The following is an 18,189-nucleotide window of genomic DNA, read 5'->3' as shown; positions in this document are numbered from 1 at the left end:
ATACAAACTTAACATACAGTATACACATGTAAATACATACACACATACTATGCACACAACATACAGTATACGGATATATAAATACATACACAGACAAAATATATATTTCACACACATATAATATACAGTATACCTATACAGAAATACATACCTTAATCAATGAACATACTATACAAGTAAATACAGTATATACTGTATAATACATACATACATAATATATATATATATTATACATACATACACACAGGGCCACTTCTACCTTCGGACGAGATAAGTACTTTGCTGTTTAGCCAATTCTCATCAGTTCTCTAACGAGTTGTTAAAGGGACACCTGGTTTAGGGAACCTGTAGATCACTGGTTCCTGCTTTGTGCATTTAACTGTATTTGCCTCTTTAAGGAGCAGAAGAGCACTAATCAGCTCCACAACCCCACAAGTAATATGGTGATTATGCAGCTGAAGTTGCACAACACTGCTGCAGAGCAGAGGAGGCGAAAATGGCAGAGAAGGGAGGCGCTCCATACAGCAGAAGATACTGAGGACCTTTATTCTAAACAGGAGTGGGGTTTGTTAGTGTGAGGGCATAGTATGGGAGGGGACAATATGTTGGGTGAGGAAAAGTTGAGAGGGCACAGTATAAAAGAGGGGGGCAGTGTGAGGCGTCAATGTGAGGGCATAGTATGGAGAGGAGTCAATGTGAGGGCATAGTATGGAGAGGGAGCAGTATGAGGGGACAGTATGGAGAGGAGGCAATGTGAGGGCACAGTAAAGAGAGGGGGCATTGTGGGGGGAGTATAGTAGGGGAAGAGTATGGAGAGGGAGCAACGTGGGAATGGACACTGAAGATGGGGGCATTGTGAAGAGGCAGTGTGGAGATGATGACATTAGAGGAAAACAGTGGAGAGGGGACAGCGTGAAGTGGGAACAGTGTGGAGGTCATAGTTCATAAGGTAGGACAGTATGGTAGTTATAGCTCATAAGAGCGGACAGTGTGACAGTTATAGTTCATAGAGGAAGACAGTGTGGTGATTATACTTCCAAAGTAAGGATGAGGTGGCTGTTTTAGTTCATAAAGGTGGACATTGTGGAGGCAATGTACAATAAGAGGGACAGTGTTGAGGTCATATTTTGTACATGGAGCACAGTGAGGGTAATTATTTATTTAGGGCCACAGAATGGATGGAATGGATGGATATTTTTATACAGGGGACATTAAAATAACACTAAGTTTTTTATGGACACTGTGTTGGTACTGTATGTGCTGCAGAAGACCAGAGAAGATGGAAGTCTGCAGAGACGAGCTGTGGGTGTCAAAAGTCATCATGGCATCTGGACAAGATGGAGAAGAATACAAAGAGAACAACCCCAATCAGAAAAGACGTCACCTATAAAGTACCTGGATGTAAATGTTTATTTGTGATACTGACTGCATCTAATCAGTATTGTGGTTCATGTATGGTCCAGTCTGATGATGACTGGTAACAACAACTTCCAGTATATCCTTACCTTTGTTAAAACCATACTGGGAGTTGTAGGTTCATGTGAGTGTATATTGTGCAGGCTGACCTGACTCTGCAATTTGATCACTGTACTAAACTTGTTGCTGTATTCATGTACTGATGGTGTTTCTGGTGATTTATTCTTGCACTGATGGTGGTCCTGGTGCTGTAATCATATACTTATGATGGTTCTGGTAATGTATTCATGTACTGATAATGGTTCTGTTGCTGTATTCATATACTGATGTTTATCTGGTTATGCATTCATGTACTGATGGTGATTCTAGTGATGTATTCAGGCACTGTTGGTGGTTATTGTGCTCTACTTATGTACTGATGGTGGCTCTTTTGATGCATACACTTACAGAAAATGGTTTTGGTGCTGTATTCCTATAATGATGACGACTCTGGTGCGCCATTTATGCACTGATGGTTCTGGTGATGAATACATGTATGAATGATGGTTCCAGGGATGTTTTTATGTATTATTGGTGGTTCTGGTGTTGTATTCATGTACTGATCATGGTTCTGGTGTTGTATTCATGCACTATTGGTGGCTCAGACGATACATACATGTATTGATGGTGGTTCTGGATATTTAGTGAAATACTTTTTAAATTTAATTCTTATACAACTAATAAAATGACAAAAACACTAATGAAGATATATAATAAAGAATCAATTTTTTTCCGCATGTTGACTATACAGTTAATCTAAAATAAAACAAGACTTCTACTAGATGGAAACCGTCAACATGTTGACATGGGTATTCATGTCTAATGGTCACCACTTGCTCACTAGAGATTGGAGTTTAATTGTGGCAGCTTGGAGGCAAGAATACAAAATTTACTCCATGAAAATGAAGCGCTAATGTCGATACCGATAATATTCTGGGAGATTGACGAAACCATTTTCCTCTCCCGTCCTCGGAGCGAAAGGCCGTGAAGTCTATACAAATGCAATTTTACGTGGCAATGAATTTCCTTTATCAGCGGCATCAGTTCCTTCAGATCGCCTGGAGAGGTGACACGTTCCTTCCTGTTATAACAAGTCCGGGTAATTGGATGCTTTATACCCGTTGTTGAAAACTAATAATGAAAGGTTGGAGATGTCTTTAGTTGACCCTCGGTGGAGGAAGATCAAGACGTACAGTATTTATATCATTAGGGCGTCAGATTGGACCAAGGTGAACCTCGTCTTGTCATCTCAAGAAGGTACAGGATGCTGCGATGCCTCTGCAATCGCCACCGGTCTGGAGAGTAATCGCAAGGCTCCTCACAAGATGCATTACTAGAGGTGTGATAATTGGAAAATTCCTGCTTTCTTCATGAAACAGCGCCCCACCAGTTTACAGGTTGTGCCTGGTATTACAGCTCAGACTTTGCCTTCTTCCAGAACAGCACCTCTTCTTTCCATAAGCTGAGTCTGATATTAGACCTCAGACCTGGTCTACCTCAAGAACAGCGCCTCTTCTTTCCATAGGCTGAGTCTGGTATTACACCTCAGACCCGGTCTACCTCAAGAACAGCGCCTCTTCTTTCCATAAGCTGAGTCTGATATTACACCTCAGACCCGGTCTACCTCAAGAACAGCGCCTCTTCTTTCCATAGGCTGAGTCTGATATTACACCTCAGACCCGGTCTACCTCAAGAACAGCGCCTCTTCTTTCCATAGGCTGAGTCTGATATTACACCTCAGACCCGGTCTACCTCAAGAACAGCGCCTCTTCTTTCCATAGGCTGAGTCTGATATTACACCTCAGACCCGGTCTACCTCAAGAACAGCGCCTCTTCTTTCTATAGGCTGAGTCTGGTATTACACCTCAGACCCGGTCTACCTCAAGAACAGCGCTTCTTTTTACAGGTTATGTCTAGTATTACAGCCCTGACCCTGCCTTCCTCATAACAGCACCTTCTTTCTATAGGATGTGAAAGATCACACCCGCCTTCCTGCAGAACAGCGCTCCTCCTGCCTATGGTTAAGCATGGTATTACAACTCAGACCCTGCCTTCAACCAGAACACCGCCCCTCCTGCCTATGGCTGTGTCTGGTAATACAGCCAAGCACCTTTATTCCTCCAAAAGAGTGCCTCTCCAGTCTATGGTTGTGCCCAATATTACAGCTCAGACTCTGCCTTCTCTCAGAACAGCGCCTCTACTGTCTATAGGCTGTGTCTGGTATTACAGCTCAGCCTCGGTCTTCCTCCAGAACAGCATCCCTAGGATCTGTAGGCTGTTACAGCTCAGATCCTGCCTTCCTCCAGAACAGCACCTCTCCTGTCTATGCTTATGTCTGGTATTACACCTCAGTCACTGTCATCCTCCAGAACAGCACCCCTCCTGTCTATAGGCTGGTTCTGGTATTGCAGCTCAGCTCCCACTTAATTCCAGAACTGCATACCTCTGTATGTGAGGCCAGTGGTACCTATTGTTTTTCAGTAACATGTATTTTTTTTAAATGTTGTCAATGTTTTAGTTTCTCTTTTTCATATTACAATCATTATTATCGATTGAAATCAATCATCTTGTAATTTTCACACTGGCCACTGGGGATTTTTTAGACTCTAGTTTCCTGTCCTTTCAGGAAGAGTTTTCAGCAGTTTCATTATCAACACAGGCTGGATTGCAATGACAGGTAAGATCTCTATACACAGATAATGACATAGGATCCACCAATCACAATAGGTGATGTCACAGCTCACCTCCTCACCCTGGAAGAGGAAGAAGGAGGAAGGAAGGAGGGAGGAAGGAGGGAGGAAGGAGGGAGGGAGGGAGGAAGGAAGGAGGGAGGAAGGAGGGAGGAAGGAGGCAGGAGGGAGAAGGAGGAGGGAGAAGGGAGAAGGAGGAGGAGGGAGAAGGGAGAAGGAGGAGGAGGGAGAAGGGAGAAGTAGGAGGGATGAGGAGGAGGGAGAAGGAGGAAGGAGGAGGAGGGAGAAGGGAGAAGGAGGAGGAGGGAGAAGGAGGAGGAGGGAGAAGGGAGAAGGAGGAGGAGGGAGAAGGGAGAAGGAAGAGGGATGAGGAGGAGGGAGAAGGAGGGAGAAGGAGGAGGAGGGATGAGGAGGAGGGAGGAGGGAGAAGGGAGAAGGAGGAGGGAGAAGGGAGAAGGAGGAGGAGGGAGAAGGGAGAAGGAGGAGGAGGGAGAAGGGAGATGGAGGAGGGATGAGGAGGAGGGATGAGGAGGAGGACTGTGATATCGCATATTGTGAATGGTGGATCCTGTGTTATCTACTATATATAGAGGGATTAGCTGTCATTGTCATCCCTGTCTGTGATGATAGTGAGACTGCTGAAAAGCCATCTGTACAAAAAAAGTAGTATGGAGTATAATATAAGTGATTAGTATGACTATTGCAAGATTTCAGATTTTTTATCTAAATAATGAAATGAAAAACTGAAAAGAACATTTTCATTATGTTTAAAAACTATATTTTACATAAAAACAGGATTTACACACTTGGTCCCTTACTGATGACACACTCCCTTTAAATTACGCCTATGATTGTAACTTCATAAATCGCTAAAAAGAATTGACTCTGCTGCAGTTTACACTTGGATGATCATGGACTGTAATTGAAAAATTAAAAGATAGCGGAGCGGAACCAACAGTGACCGGAATGGCGCGATGGAGATCACATCATTTACCCTCCATCAATCAGACGTTGGTGGCATCACCTGGACATCTGGGCATATATGGGAGCAAAAATACTCCAAATAAAGATTAATTGGTTTACAATAAATAACCAGATAATGAGTTCATGCTGTGTGACTGCAGGATCTGACTACATAGGGTTGTTTGTAGTCTGTAGCCATGGAGACACATTGGCCTGCATATGAACTGTAGACGAAAATGGAATTATATATTGTTGTATCTATCGAAAACTTACTATTGAAGACTGACGCCAAACTGCTGTGTAGGGAGTGGAGGACGAGGCGGTGGGGCTCTAGTAACAGGCGGAGGTCTTCCTTTCTGTTGGACACGGAGCTTTTCGTCATGTCTGTAAGCAAAGACTCACATTTTAGTTTTTTTCCATTAAATTGTACATTTTTGGGGTGATTCTGATATTTAATTGGGCAGAAGGAATGATAGATTCACAACTTTTTTTTTACCAAATTTCTAGGTTCTAAATCCTTTGGACAGGCTCTCACCACCCATTAGAGTGCCACCACCTCTTCAAGGGATTTGTTTGCCTTAGAATGTGCTTTCCTTACTGTAATTTTTCCCAAATTTTTGGAAGTCGATGCATTCTTTTTTTGCAAAGCCATCTCCTCTACTTAAAGGCAATGTCCCTAAACACTAATGCTCTGCCTGAACACAAGACATCCTGGCGGCAGGCTCAAGCAATGCCGAGAAGTTTTGGCTTGTGCCCACATTAGCAGAAAACTTTTTGAAAAATTTTTGATCAAAAGTAGCAATTTTTTTGGAAATCACTTTTCAAAACTATTTCGGTCATCACCTCATGTTTCCGTACTCGCGATAGATCCTCAGGTGGTAGCCCCCCCGCTCCACTATTTAAAATCCATTTGACCCCACTTACTGTAATACTTCTTGTGGGATGATCAGCCGGTTGAAGCGCAGATGCTCTCGGAGGTCACTCAAGTGATTCATGTACAGAATCTTCTTGCCAAACTTATGACTTTAAAAAAAAAATTATAAGTCACTCTCCATGAAAATCTTCTCAAGCTACCACCACCGACCGTCTTTTCAACGTGAAGGGTTAATGTTATCACCCCCCCCCCCAAGTGGAACAGGTTTCCAAACATGATTAATCTATCAGCGGTGGGCACAGGGGGAAATTATGAGGACGTTATATCTTGTAGCACCTATGGAGTTTGTCATTTTCGCTGAATATAATTTGGGAAAGGATGAAAGGACCAAGAATGGAGGAACGGCCTCGGAATGCTGAGTGTTCCACAAGACGCAGGGAAAGCGTGAAGATCGCTGATGATCTTATCACACCCAGTGCTTGGCTCGAGAAAAAAAAAAATTAATTACATAGAAACATATGGGAGAAAATGAACAAAAGGACTGCGGGAATCAGTTTGTTTCTGATTATGTGCCGCCAAGAAAATCTGCAATTCTGCACAAAATTTCTGCAAAATGATGGGTAGGACATTGGTCCAATGGCTCCATCGGTAGTTTGTTGCTGCCAGATCAGAGTCCTGCAAATCTCCTCCTACCCGATGCCTCTCCAATTAGTAGGATTGGATCAACATCCCACGCGCTTCGTGTTACATCACCATCGATCCTACTGATCAAACGAGGTGCTGGGTATACCGGCAGATAGAAGGAGGTGCACAGGGCTTTAGCTACTGACGAGGCCACCGGGTCAGGATGCTTCAAAACGTTTTTATCTCAACGCTATCATATACTATTGATCCGGAATTGTATTGGGGTAAATGGACGTCTCCAACTTAGAGCTCAGCTGTTTCTGGAGCTTCTATAGAAGTGACTGGAGAGCTGCCATCCCTCAGTTTACCACTTGGGCGCTGGTGAACCCATGATTTCAAGAGGCTGTACCTGCATTTATCATATATTTAACCCAAAGGATTATAGGGGTTCCTAAGGATTGAGAATTAGTCAACTGTTTGGGGTCCCCACTGAACAGTCCAGAAAAATGGCTGCTGTGCTCTGTTACACACCAGTCCCGGATCCGGGCTTTGCTTCCTTCACCCTGGTCCGATAAACTCTGTTGTGCTTAATGTCAGGCTTTGCAGATGGCCCGGGTTGATGCTATGTGATCAGCTGCTTGGGCCTATATAAGGTGTACCACCACAACTGGGTCTTGGTATTGATTTCTAGTTTGTCTGTGCAAGTCTGCCTGAGGTTTCCAGTACCTCTGCTACTCGTCTGTGATCCTCAAGGACGTCTCCTGTCTGCCTGTGGCTTCCAGCATATCTGCTACCTGTCTGCGATCTCCAGGACATCTTCTGTCTGCCTCCGGCTTCCAGTATCTCTGCTACCCGTCTGTCATCCTCCGGAACATCTGTCTGTGGCTTCCAGTATCTCTGCTACCTGTTTGCCTGCGGCTTCCAGTATCTCTGCTGTCTGCCTGTGGTCTCCAGGACGTCTCCTGTCTGCCTGCGGCTTCCAGTATTTCTGCTACCTGTCTGTGATTCTCCAGGGCATCCCCGGTCTGCCTGCCTGCAGCTTCTAGTACTTCTGCTAACTGTCTGCGATTCTCCAGGACGTCTCCTAACTGCCTGCGGCTTCTAGTACTTCTGCTATCTGTCTGCAATTCTCCAGAACATCTCCTGTCTGCCTGCTGCTTTCAGTGCCTCTGCTGTGTCCCGTGTGCCCACCCGGACCTTGGTCGTAGAGGATCCACCTCAGCAGGTGAGCCTAACACTCTAACATGCTCCTTGAAGGATTGAGTCCTCTTCATTATTTAGGCACATAGGCTAGTTTTGGCACCGTAGTTTGTTCCTTCCAGTCCAATTCACGAGACTGGACAAGTTGCTCTACCAGGAGAAGTAGCTCATGCAGACTATTGCATTGAATGGAAAGAGCTGCGCATGCTCAACCAGGTCCTTCCCATATGGAGGATGCACAGCTCTCAAAAATGATGTGATCCTTTCCCTGTGCTAATCGGAGTGGGTCTTGCAGGTTGATCCCCAGCCTATCCTGGAGAACCCCTTTAGCTTTGATGATTTGCAGAGGATTTGGAGTATTCGGAGCTCTGTAGTTCTCTGTATATACGGGGCACTTTGGCTGCGAGTTCTCCTAATGCTCCAGATCCTCAATGCAGACAATATATGCATCATACAAAAACATCTATACAATGAATGCATTATAGGTACAGAATCAACCATTGTAGCCAAGGACAGCGCAATCTGACTACACAATACATTGTACGCACCTTATGACCGGCTTGAATATCTTCCACAGGACCTTGATGAAATTGGTTGGATGAACCACATACAAAGCCTTCAGGTTCTTCTTGTACCTGGTGGCACAAACACACAATATTTCCATCTAAGCATTGGAAAATTAATGCCACGTGGTAATAACGACTTGGCATCTTTATTCTGTGGGTCGTTAAGATTATGGTGATAATCTACAGTGGATAAATTTGGTGTTTGTGTTTCTATTTTGCACAATAAAAAGTATTTAAAAAATTATTTCTTTTGTGTTGCTGCATTTAAAGACCCATCACTTTTGGGGTTTTTTCCCCCTTTAGAACTTGTTTTTTGTGAGCAACCTAGACAGGGTTTTTAAATTTAAGCCTGTTAGTGCCTAAAACCAAAAGGAGTCCAGACAATCCCTTTACTGCCCTAGACCACCAGGGATCCTGATGATAATCCCTTTACTTCCCTAGAAAATCAGGGATCCTGACAATAATCCTTTTACTGCCCTAGACCACCAGGGATCCTGATAATAATCCCTTTACTGCCCTAGACCACCAGAGATCCTGACAATAATGCCTTTACTGCCCTAGACCACCAGGGATCCTGATAATAATCCTTTTACTGCCCTAGACCACCAGGGATCCTGATAATAATCCCTTTACTGCCCTAGACCACCCTGGATCCCGACAATAGTCCCTTTACAGCCCGAGACCACCAGGGATCCTGACAATCCCTTTACTGCCCTAGGCCACCAGGGATCCTGACAATAATCCCTTTACTGCCCGAGACCACCAGGGATCCTGACAATAATCCCTTTACTGCCAGAGACCACCAAGGATCCTGACAATAATCCCTTTACTGCCCTAGACCACCCTGGATCCCGACAATAGTCCCTTTACAGCCCGAGACCACCAGGGATCCTGACAATCCCTTTACTGCCCTAGGCCACCAGGGATCCTGACAATAATCCCTTTACTGCCCGAGACCACCAGGGATCCTGACAATAATCCCTTTACTGCCAGAGACCACCAGGGATTCTGACAATAATCCCTTTACTGCCCGAGACCACCAGGGACCCTGGCAATAATCCCTTTACTGCCCTAGACCACCAGGGATCCTGATAATCCCTTTACTGCCCTAGACCACCAGAGATCCTGATAATAATCCCTTTACTGCACTAAACCACCAGGGATCCTGACATTCACTTCCTTGGAATGCTAAATATATTGATTTTAACCCCTTCACATCCCCTAAACGCCAGGAATTCTGACATTAAACCCTTAGACTACTCCTTTGCTAATCTAGACCGCCAGGAATCTTAAAATTAACTCCTTCACTGCCCAAAACCACCAAGGATCCCGACATTGACCCTTATAATGTTCTAGATCTCCAGAGAACCGAACCTGACACTAATCCATTCATTACCATAAAATGGATATATCGATATTAACTCCTTCTCTTCCCCTAACACCCATGAGTTCTGACATGAACCCCTAGTCAGCCAGAGATTTTAAGATTCACCCCATTACTACCCTAGACCACCAGGGATCCTGACACATACTTCTTCCTTGCAATAAGGCAGCTAATTATTGGAGCCTGGTAGAAGCATAACCATAACAGGGAAAGTGCCCACGTCGCTAATTGCCCTGTTCACTGGATACAAAAGTTTAGGGAGACATTGTACATGATCCGACCATGAAAACTACAGCTGTGTAGTAAGAAAATGGTGATCTACTGGAGAAAAGGATCCAGTCACTGATATCCCTGTCACAGGGACCTTACATCGGATTTGTGGTTTTAATTGAAAATGCCATGTGTAATAGATCCCCATACAAATTCATTGTCTAATGGATCTACTCAGCACTCCTATAACACATGGGAATAACATGTTGGAAAAATGGGAATGTAGGGGAATAAATGGGGTTAAAAACCACCCTCAACCCAAACTACCTGTAATATACCCATAAGGACGCTAAGCTGCATAAGAAATAGGATGGTGCAAGACACAGAGCATTAACTTCAATGCAGAATCAATCTCCTTCACCCTCTGGCAGCTAATAATAAACTTCCTTATTTCTTCCCCTGTAGCTTGCTATATCAGCAGTCTGGATGTGTAGTCTGCAGCCCCTCTATAACAGCAGTGTGGATGTGTAGTCTGGAGCCCCCCCAATAACAGCAGTGTGGATGTGTAGTCTGGAGCCCCCCCAATAACAGCAGTGTGGATGTGTGCTCTCCAGTGCCCCATAACAAATACAATTGTCACTTACTTCCGGTCAAATGCCTTATAGGCGCTCTGTAACCAGCTGAGCGAGGGTTTATTGCGACTATTTAAACCGTAATGAAAGTAGACGACGGTGTAGTCATTCTCCACGTACTGGTCCAGTGTGTGCTTCAGATATCTGAAAGAATAAAATAATTGTGAAAAAGAGATAAAAATGCTAAAAAATGTTCAACACACCCCATCATAAAACACAACAACATTGAACCGACTCAAACATTACTTTTTGTTAGAGCAGCATTTTGTGCTTCAGAGCAGCTTTTCCTTAGAGTGGAATTCTCAGCTAAGACATTAGTGTGTGCCACAGATGTCTGATCGGTGCGGGCGTGCGGCTCTCATAGATCTTGTGCGCCCCTTCTCAAAGCAGCTGTGAATGGAGAGGTGACTGCTCCTGCGCAGCTTCTCCTGTGACTTCTACAGGAGTTCTGAAGAACTTGTCGTCAGACGTGCGGGACCCTGTCTGGTTGAGCATACCCATTAAAGACAAGTTGTAGGCTCCATATTGGAATATAGAAGTGACTGTGCATCCGCGACTTTGTCCATTCACTTCTATGTGGTTTCCTTAAAAAAAAAAAAAAAACTCAAAGAGAAGTGAAAAGAGGACGTTCGCGATATATATATCATGGGTTGGTTAGGTCTTAGCTTTCAATGGCCAAGTCTCCTTAAAGGGACCCATAATATTTGAGGTTGATATATACAGAATTTGTTTCATCGGATTCCGGAGTAATATTGCAAAAAATACCCCCCCCAAAAATTACATGTTCAATTTGCAGAAAAAAAAAGGTCGATACAGGCAGAAATTTCACGTCCTGTGCTGCGAGTGACAACACCAAGTCAATATGACGCACGCTGACATTTTACTGACATGAAATCCATTAGAGGATGCAGAATTTTACTTGGAGCCTCGGGTGATAATCTGTTACCGCGTCAAAACGTTGCCAGGATTAATAAAAAAAATTAAAAAAATCTACCGATGACAACCCTGTTACTTTTTTTTTTTGTAATGGAGCAGAAATACTAGTTTTGCAGAAATCACCAGCATCGGTGGTCCTGGTGGTACGGGGGCTCATCACATCATTATTAAGGAGGTGGAAGGGGGTCTAAAATACACTCTATATTGTCCTGATCATCTCACCCCAAAAATGTTCTCCTATGTTTAGAAGCTTCTCTACTGTATGTGGTTGTGACGCCTATGCCCACATCACATCTGGGCCACCAGTATTCTACTGGCCCTTGGGGTCTTATTCTTGTTGTAGGGAAGGGATCCCCGACCTTTCTTACCGTGAGAGCCACATTGTATGCAAATAAATCTTAGAAGCCACCTGAGTGCCCCTATGAAGGTTATACAGTCCTGCTCACCATTATTGGCACCCCTTAATTTTTTTCATAGACTGTACAATATCTTCAGAAATAAATGGAAATGTACCAAAGTTATATCCTCAGGATTTTTTTTTTTAGTGGTCCAAAATAATACAACAATAAAGAATTGTTTTTCAACTTCCATGTTGCAATTCCAAAGAAGAAACAGAATAAACAGCATGTACAGCAATAAAGGCACCCCTAATTAGTACTTGGTTGCAGACCCTTTGGTATTGCTGACAACCTCCAAACGTTTCTTGCAGCCATCTATAAGTTTCTTGCACTTCTCAACTGGAATTTTCTCCCATTTTTCCTTTCCAGATTGTTCAAGCTCTTGAATGTTTCCAGGGTTCTTTTTCCCAATACCAGATTTCAGCTCACCCCAAAGATTTTCAATGGGATTGAGGTCAGGACTCTTTGCTGGTCATTTTAAAACAATCCAGGTTTTCTTTTTCAACCATTCCTGTGTACTTTTGGATGTGTGCTTTGGGTCATTGTCTTACTGGAGGACCCATGATCTTCGACTCAAACCACGTTTTCTTACACTGGGTAGGACATTTTGCTATAAAATCTGATTTCATGATTCCTGTGATACAGTCAAGGCCGCCAGTAACATACGCAGCAAAGCAACCCCACAGCATTATGGATCCTCCACCATGCTTAACTGTTAGTAAGGTGTTCTTTTTCGTTATAAGCTTCATTGCGCCATCTGTAAACAAACTGTAGCTTTGCATTGCCAAAAAGCCCGGTTTTTGTTTCCTCTGTTCACAGAACATTTTCCCATAAGGATTGTGGTTCTCAAGGTGCTCTTTGGCAAAGATCAGTCGTTCCTTTTTATCTCTTTTCTTCAGCAATGGCGTCTTCCTTGGCCTTCGCCCATAAAGCTCTGCTTGGTTTAGTGTGCAGCATATGGTACTTGTTGAAATCATGACGCCAGACTGTTCCAGGTTGACCTTCAGGTCTTTGGATGTTTGACGTGGTGTTTTTTCTATTATTCGTACCAACCTTCGAAGAAATCTCTTGTCAAGTTTCCTCTTTCCCTCACGTCCGGGGAGGTTCTTGACGGTTCCATGCTTGGCAAACTTCTAAATAACATTGCGCACTGTTGAAACTGGGATACCAAGGTCTTTGCTTTGGAGATGGCATTATAACCTTTGGAAGTCTTGTGTTTGCTAATAATAGCAGTTCTGAAGTCCTCAGTCAGCTCCTTTGTCTTCGCCATTGTGACAAAGGAACAGGACCTACCATGTGGCTTTTTAAAACACTGAAGTCATCATTCATTGGCTAATTCATGTCACATGGACACCGACAATTAATCACAGGTGAATCTCTTTTGTGAGTCAAAATGAGTTTTCATACTAAATTAATGTAAAGGATGCCAACACCAGTGACACAGCAAGCTTTAGGTTTTTCTAGTTTTCCCTCCCATTGTTTTTTGTTTTAAATTAATTCTTTATCATTTGCTGTTCTGTATTTAACACGAGTCTCTATACAAAAAAACTTTTACTTGATTCATTTCTTTCAGGAGATATTCCACATTATGTACTTACACTTCATGGGAGCCAATAACAATGACAATGGCCCCCGTGCCTCCTCATAAAGTAATAATGGCCCTCGTGCCCCATTATAAAGTAATAATGGCCCCAGTGCCCCATTATAAAGTAATAATGGCCCCAGTGCCCCCTCATAAAGTAATAATGGCCCCAGTGCCCGCTCATAAAGTAATAATGGCAACAGTGCCCCCTCGTAAAGTAATAATGGCCCCAGTGCCCCCTCATAAAGTAATAATGGCCCAAGTGCCCCTCATAAAATAATAATGGCCCCCGTGCCCCCTCATAATGTAATAATGGCAACAGTGCCCCCTAAAAGTAATAATGGCCCAAGTGCCCTCTCATAATGTAATAATGGCAACAGTGCCCCCTCATAATGTAATAATGGCAACAGTGCCCCCTAAAAGTAATAATGGCCCAAGTGCCCTCTCATAATGTAATAATGGCAACAGTGCCCCCTAAAAGTAATAATGGCCCCAGTGCCCCCTCATAAAGTAATAATGGCCCCAGTGCCCCCTCATAAAGTAATAATGGCCCCAGTGCCCCCTCATAATGTAATAATGGCCCCAGTGCCCCCTCATAATGTAATAATGGCAACAGTGCCCCCTCATAATGTAATAATGGCAACAGTGCCCCCTAAAAGTAATAATGGCCCCAGTGCCCCCTCATAAAGTAATAATGGCCCCAGTGCCCCCTCATAATGTAATAATGGCCCCAGTGCCCCCTCATAATGTAATAATGGCAACAGTGCCCCCTCATAATGTAATAATGGCAACAGTGCCCCCTAAAAGTAATAATGGCCCCAGTGCCCCCTCATAAAGTAATAATGGCCTCAGTGCCCCTTCATAAAGTAATAATGGCCCCAGTGCCCCCTCATAAAGTAATAATGGCCTCAGTGCACCTTCATAAAGTAATAATGGCCCCAGTGCCCCCTCATAAAGTAATAATGGCCTCAGTGCCCCCTCATAAAGTAATAATGGCCTCAGTGCCCCCTCATAAAGTAATAATGCCTCTTCAGGGCTTACTTATAAACAATGATGCCCCCTAGTCGCCCCTAACAAGTAATAATAATGCCCCTTATGAAGTTAATGCCCAGTGAGAGCCAGTTGATGGTGACACCCATGAGCCACACATGGGGGGCCCACTAGGCACGGTTTGGGGACCCCAGCTAATGAATACTGTGACTTACTCCAGGAGTCGGACATGATCTATCTCATGACATGGAGGGAGGCGGCAGCAGCTGAATGTGATCACTTTTCTCCCAGAGTTATCGTCTCCTGGAAGACACAATATACAAGAGTGTCAGAAAGAAACCACCAGTAACTTAGCCAGATCGCATGCGGAGAACAGCTGATCAGGTGGGGGTCAGAAGGTGGACCCCCAATAATCAGATAATGAAGGCTTATCCTGAGGAGAGATCATCAATATCACTCCAATAACACTGCCATATATTTGACACATAGTTAAAGTCCCTGGTGGTCCAGGACAGTGAAGGCGTTCATTGTAATGACCCTGGTAGTATGTGGGAAAGGAGGGGTTAATGATTAATGCTCTGGTGGTCTAGTGCAGTGAAGAGGTTAATAGTAAAGTCTCTACTGATCTAACTCAGTAAAGAGTTCAGCAGTAAAGTCCCGGGTGGGCTAGGGCAGTGAAGAGATTAGTGATAAGGTCCCTGGTGGGCTAGGACAGTAACGAGGTTAGTGATAAGGTCCCTGGTGGGCTAGGACAGTGACGAGGTTGATGATAAGGTCCCTGGTGGGCTAGGACAGTAATAAGGTTAGTGATAAGGTCCCCGGTGGGCTAGGACAGTGACGAGGTTGATGATAAGGTCCCTGGTGGGCTTGGACAGTGACGAGGTTAGTGATAAGGTCCCTGGTGGGCTAGGACAGTAACGAGGCTAGTGATAAGGTCCCTCCTGGTGGGCTAGGACAGTGACGAGGCTAGTGATAAGGTCCCTGGTGGGCTAGGACAGTGACGAGGTTAGTGATAAGGTCCCTGGTGGGCTAGGACAGTGACGAGGTTAGTGATAAGGTCCCTGGTGGGCTAGGACAGTGACGAGGTTAGTGATAAGGTCCCTGGTGGGCCAGGACAGTGACGAGGCTAGTGATAAGGTCCTTGGTGTGCTAGGACAGTGACAAGGTTAGTGATAAGGTCCCTGGTGGGCTAGGACAGTGACGAGGTTGATGATAAGGTCCCTGGTGGGCTAGGACAGTAATAAGGTTAGTGATAAGGTCCCTGGTGGGCTAAGACAGTGACGAGGTTAGTGATAAGGTCCCTGGTGGGCTAGGACAGTGATGAGGTTGATGATAAGGTCCCTGGTGGGCTAGGACAGTGACGAGGTTAGTGATAAGGTCCCTGGTGAGCTAGGACGGTGATGAGGTTGATGATAAGGTCCCTGGTGGGCTAGGACAGTAATAAGGTTAGTGATAAGGTCACTGGTGGGCTAAGACAGTGACGAGGTTAGTGATAAGATCCCTGGTGGGCTAGGACAGTGACGAGGTTAGTGATAAGGTCCTGGTGGGCTAGGACAGTGACGAGGTTGATAAGGTCCCTGGTGGGCTAGGACAGTAATAAGGTTAGTGATAAGGTCCCTGGTGGGCTAGGACAGTGACGAGGTTAGTGATAAGGTCCCTGGTGGGCTAGGGAAGTGAAGAAGCTAATGGTAAACTCTCTGGTGGTCAAGATCAGTGAAGAGGTTAGCTGGTGGTCTAGTGAGGCAAGAGCGTTGGGTGTAAAGTCCCTGGTGGTCCAAGGCAGTGAAGGGGTTAGTAGTAAAGGCCCCGGTGGTTTAAGGCAGTGAAGAGATTGGAAGTAAAGTTGATGGTGATCTAGGGCAGTGAAGTGGTTAATAATGATATATTTAGTGATGGGGTTGAACATAAAGACCCTGGTAGTATAGGATAGCCACACTGAAGGGGTTAATGGTCAAGCCCCTGGTGGTCTAGGGCAGCAAAGGGACTAATGGTAAAGCCCCTGGTGGAATAGAGCAGTGAATGGGTCAGTGGTAAAGTCCATGGTGGCTGAAAGCAATAAACGTTTATATGTCCCACTTTCAGGTTGCGCCTGGTGGTCCCTGGTGAGCTAGGACTATGGGGTTAATGGTAAAGGTAAAGTCCAGGTAGCATAGAACCATTTAAGGGGATTCATAGCAAATTGCTGGTAAAATCCTTGGTTGTATAGGGCAATGAAGAGGTTAATGATAAAGTCCCTGGTGGTTTAGGGTAGGGGAGGTCCTGGGCCATCCAGACCTGCTCCACGCAGCCCACCAGGGAGTCGATAGTGTATGACAGTCGGTCATTGTAATGTCTATTCAATAAACAACTCAACAGTGAAAGTATCATCCCAGCAGCAAAGAGGTTAATGCAATCACCATATTTTGTGGTTTCGGTCAGGTTCCTGGCTTCGATCTGAGCTCGGCTAAAATGGAAAAACCTAATTAACGTCAAAACCCATTACCAGACGGGAAAGCTTGTCTGGATTACATGGCGGAGGCTGCTAATCCTGCAGGACCGAACTCACACACGCAGGGAGGAAGACGGTGTATGTGGGTGTATACAGTATGTATTAGCTGTCCTGGTGGGCTAGAGTGGTGAATGAGTTACTATCAGCTTCTTTGGTGGTCTAGGTTACAAGCTGTTTATGTCTGGTGGTCTAGGGTGGTGAGGGAATTATCAGCATCCCTGATAGGATAGGTTGGTACGATCTCATGCATCCCTGGTGGACTAGAGAAGGAAAAGGGGTAATTGTATCAACCCTGGTGGCTTAGGATATTATAGTGTTTCTATCAGGATCCTGGTGGTCTAGTGTGGTGGAGAGATGTTCAGCATCCCTGACGGCTTAGTATAGTACAGTCTCATGCATCCCTGGGGGTCTAGGGCAAAAAAAGGTTAACTGTAATCATCCCTGGTGATCTGGAGTGGTGAAGAGGTTATAATCAGTATCCCTTGAGGTCTAGATTAGCACAATCTCATACATCCCTGGTGGTACATGGCAAAGAAAATAGGTAATTGTATCATCCCTGGTGACCTAGGTTATTATGGTGTTTATATCATCATCCTGGTGGTCTAGTGTGGTGGAGAGGTTTTCAGCATCCCTGATGGCTTAGCATAATACAGTCTCATGCATCCCTGATGGTCTAGGGTGAAAAGGGGTAACCATAATAATCTATGGTGATCTGGAGTGAAGAGGGTATTATCAGCATCCCTGGTGGTCAAGGTTAGCATGGTGTTTGGTCTTGTGTTGTGAAGGGATTATTATCAGCATCCGTGATGGCCTCGATTAGCACAGTCTCACGCATTCCTGGTGGTCTAGGGCAGAAAAGGGGTAGCTGTTATCATCCCTGATGGTCTAGTGTGGTAAAAGGTTGAAAAAAAAAATCAGCAAAACACTGTAAAAGTCTAAAGTATGAAGGCAGGAAATCAGGTATTAAGGGCCCGATTCATTATTGCTGTTTATTGGTGAGTTTTAGGGGTTTTGCGCCATTGTTTTCTTTTACATGTCCTCGCCAGGTTTCGAGTTTCTTGATGTTTTTGTCCCCCCGATTTCCTCATTTTTCAACTTTTCAAAAAGTCAAAAAATTTGTTGCAAATGTACCCTAGTCCACCTTTTTTTTTGCACCAAAGTCATCAAAATGGAAATCGCGGTTCAAAGTCCAAAAAT

The 18,189-nt window shown here is 44.5% G+C and overlaps 1 protein-coding gene across 2 annotated transcripts in view; it reads right to left on the bottom strand.

Moving 5' to 3' along the window:
- ARHGAP8 (Rho GTPase activating protein 8) overlaps nucleotides 1–18,189 on the bottom strand; it is a 203,781-nt gene that overhangs the window by 19,439 nt on the left and 166,153 nt on the right. For both annotated transcript variants that reach the window (XM_073650054.1, XM_073650048.1), the window contains 5 exons: nucleotides 14,720–14,807; nucleotides 10,611–10,742; nucleotides 8,355–8,441; nucleotides 6,033–6,131; nucleotides 5,382–5,492 (listed from right to left, as the gene is read on the bottom strand). In XM_073650054.1, coding sequence (XP_073506155.1) covers nucleotides 5,382–5,492; nucleotides 6,033–6,131; nucleotides 8,355–8,441; nucleotides 10,611–10,742; nucleotides 14,720–14,807 — 517 coding nt within the window. The remainder of the gene's footprint in view (nucleotides 1–5,381; nucleotides 5,493–6,032; nucleotides 6,132–8,354; nucleotides 8,442–10,610; nucleotides 10,743–14,719; nucleotides 14,808–18,189) is intronic.

The sequence above is a fragment of the Phyllobates terribilis genome, unplaced genomic scaffold (assembly GCF_046119375.1).
Source record: "Phyllobates terribilis strain yellow unplaced genomic scaffold, ASM4611937v1 Scaffold_10__3_contigs__length_209671492, whole genome shotgun sequence".
In the NCBI taxonomy this organism is placed as follows: Eukaryota; Metazoa; Chordata; class Amphibia; order Anura; family Dendrobatidae; genus Phyllobates; species Phyllobates terribilis.
This window is presented reverse-complemented; position numbering and strand designations above follow the sequence as displayed.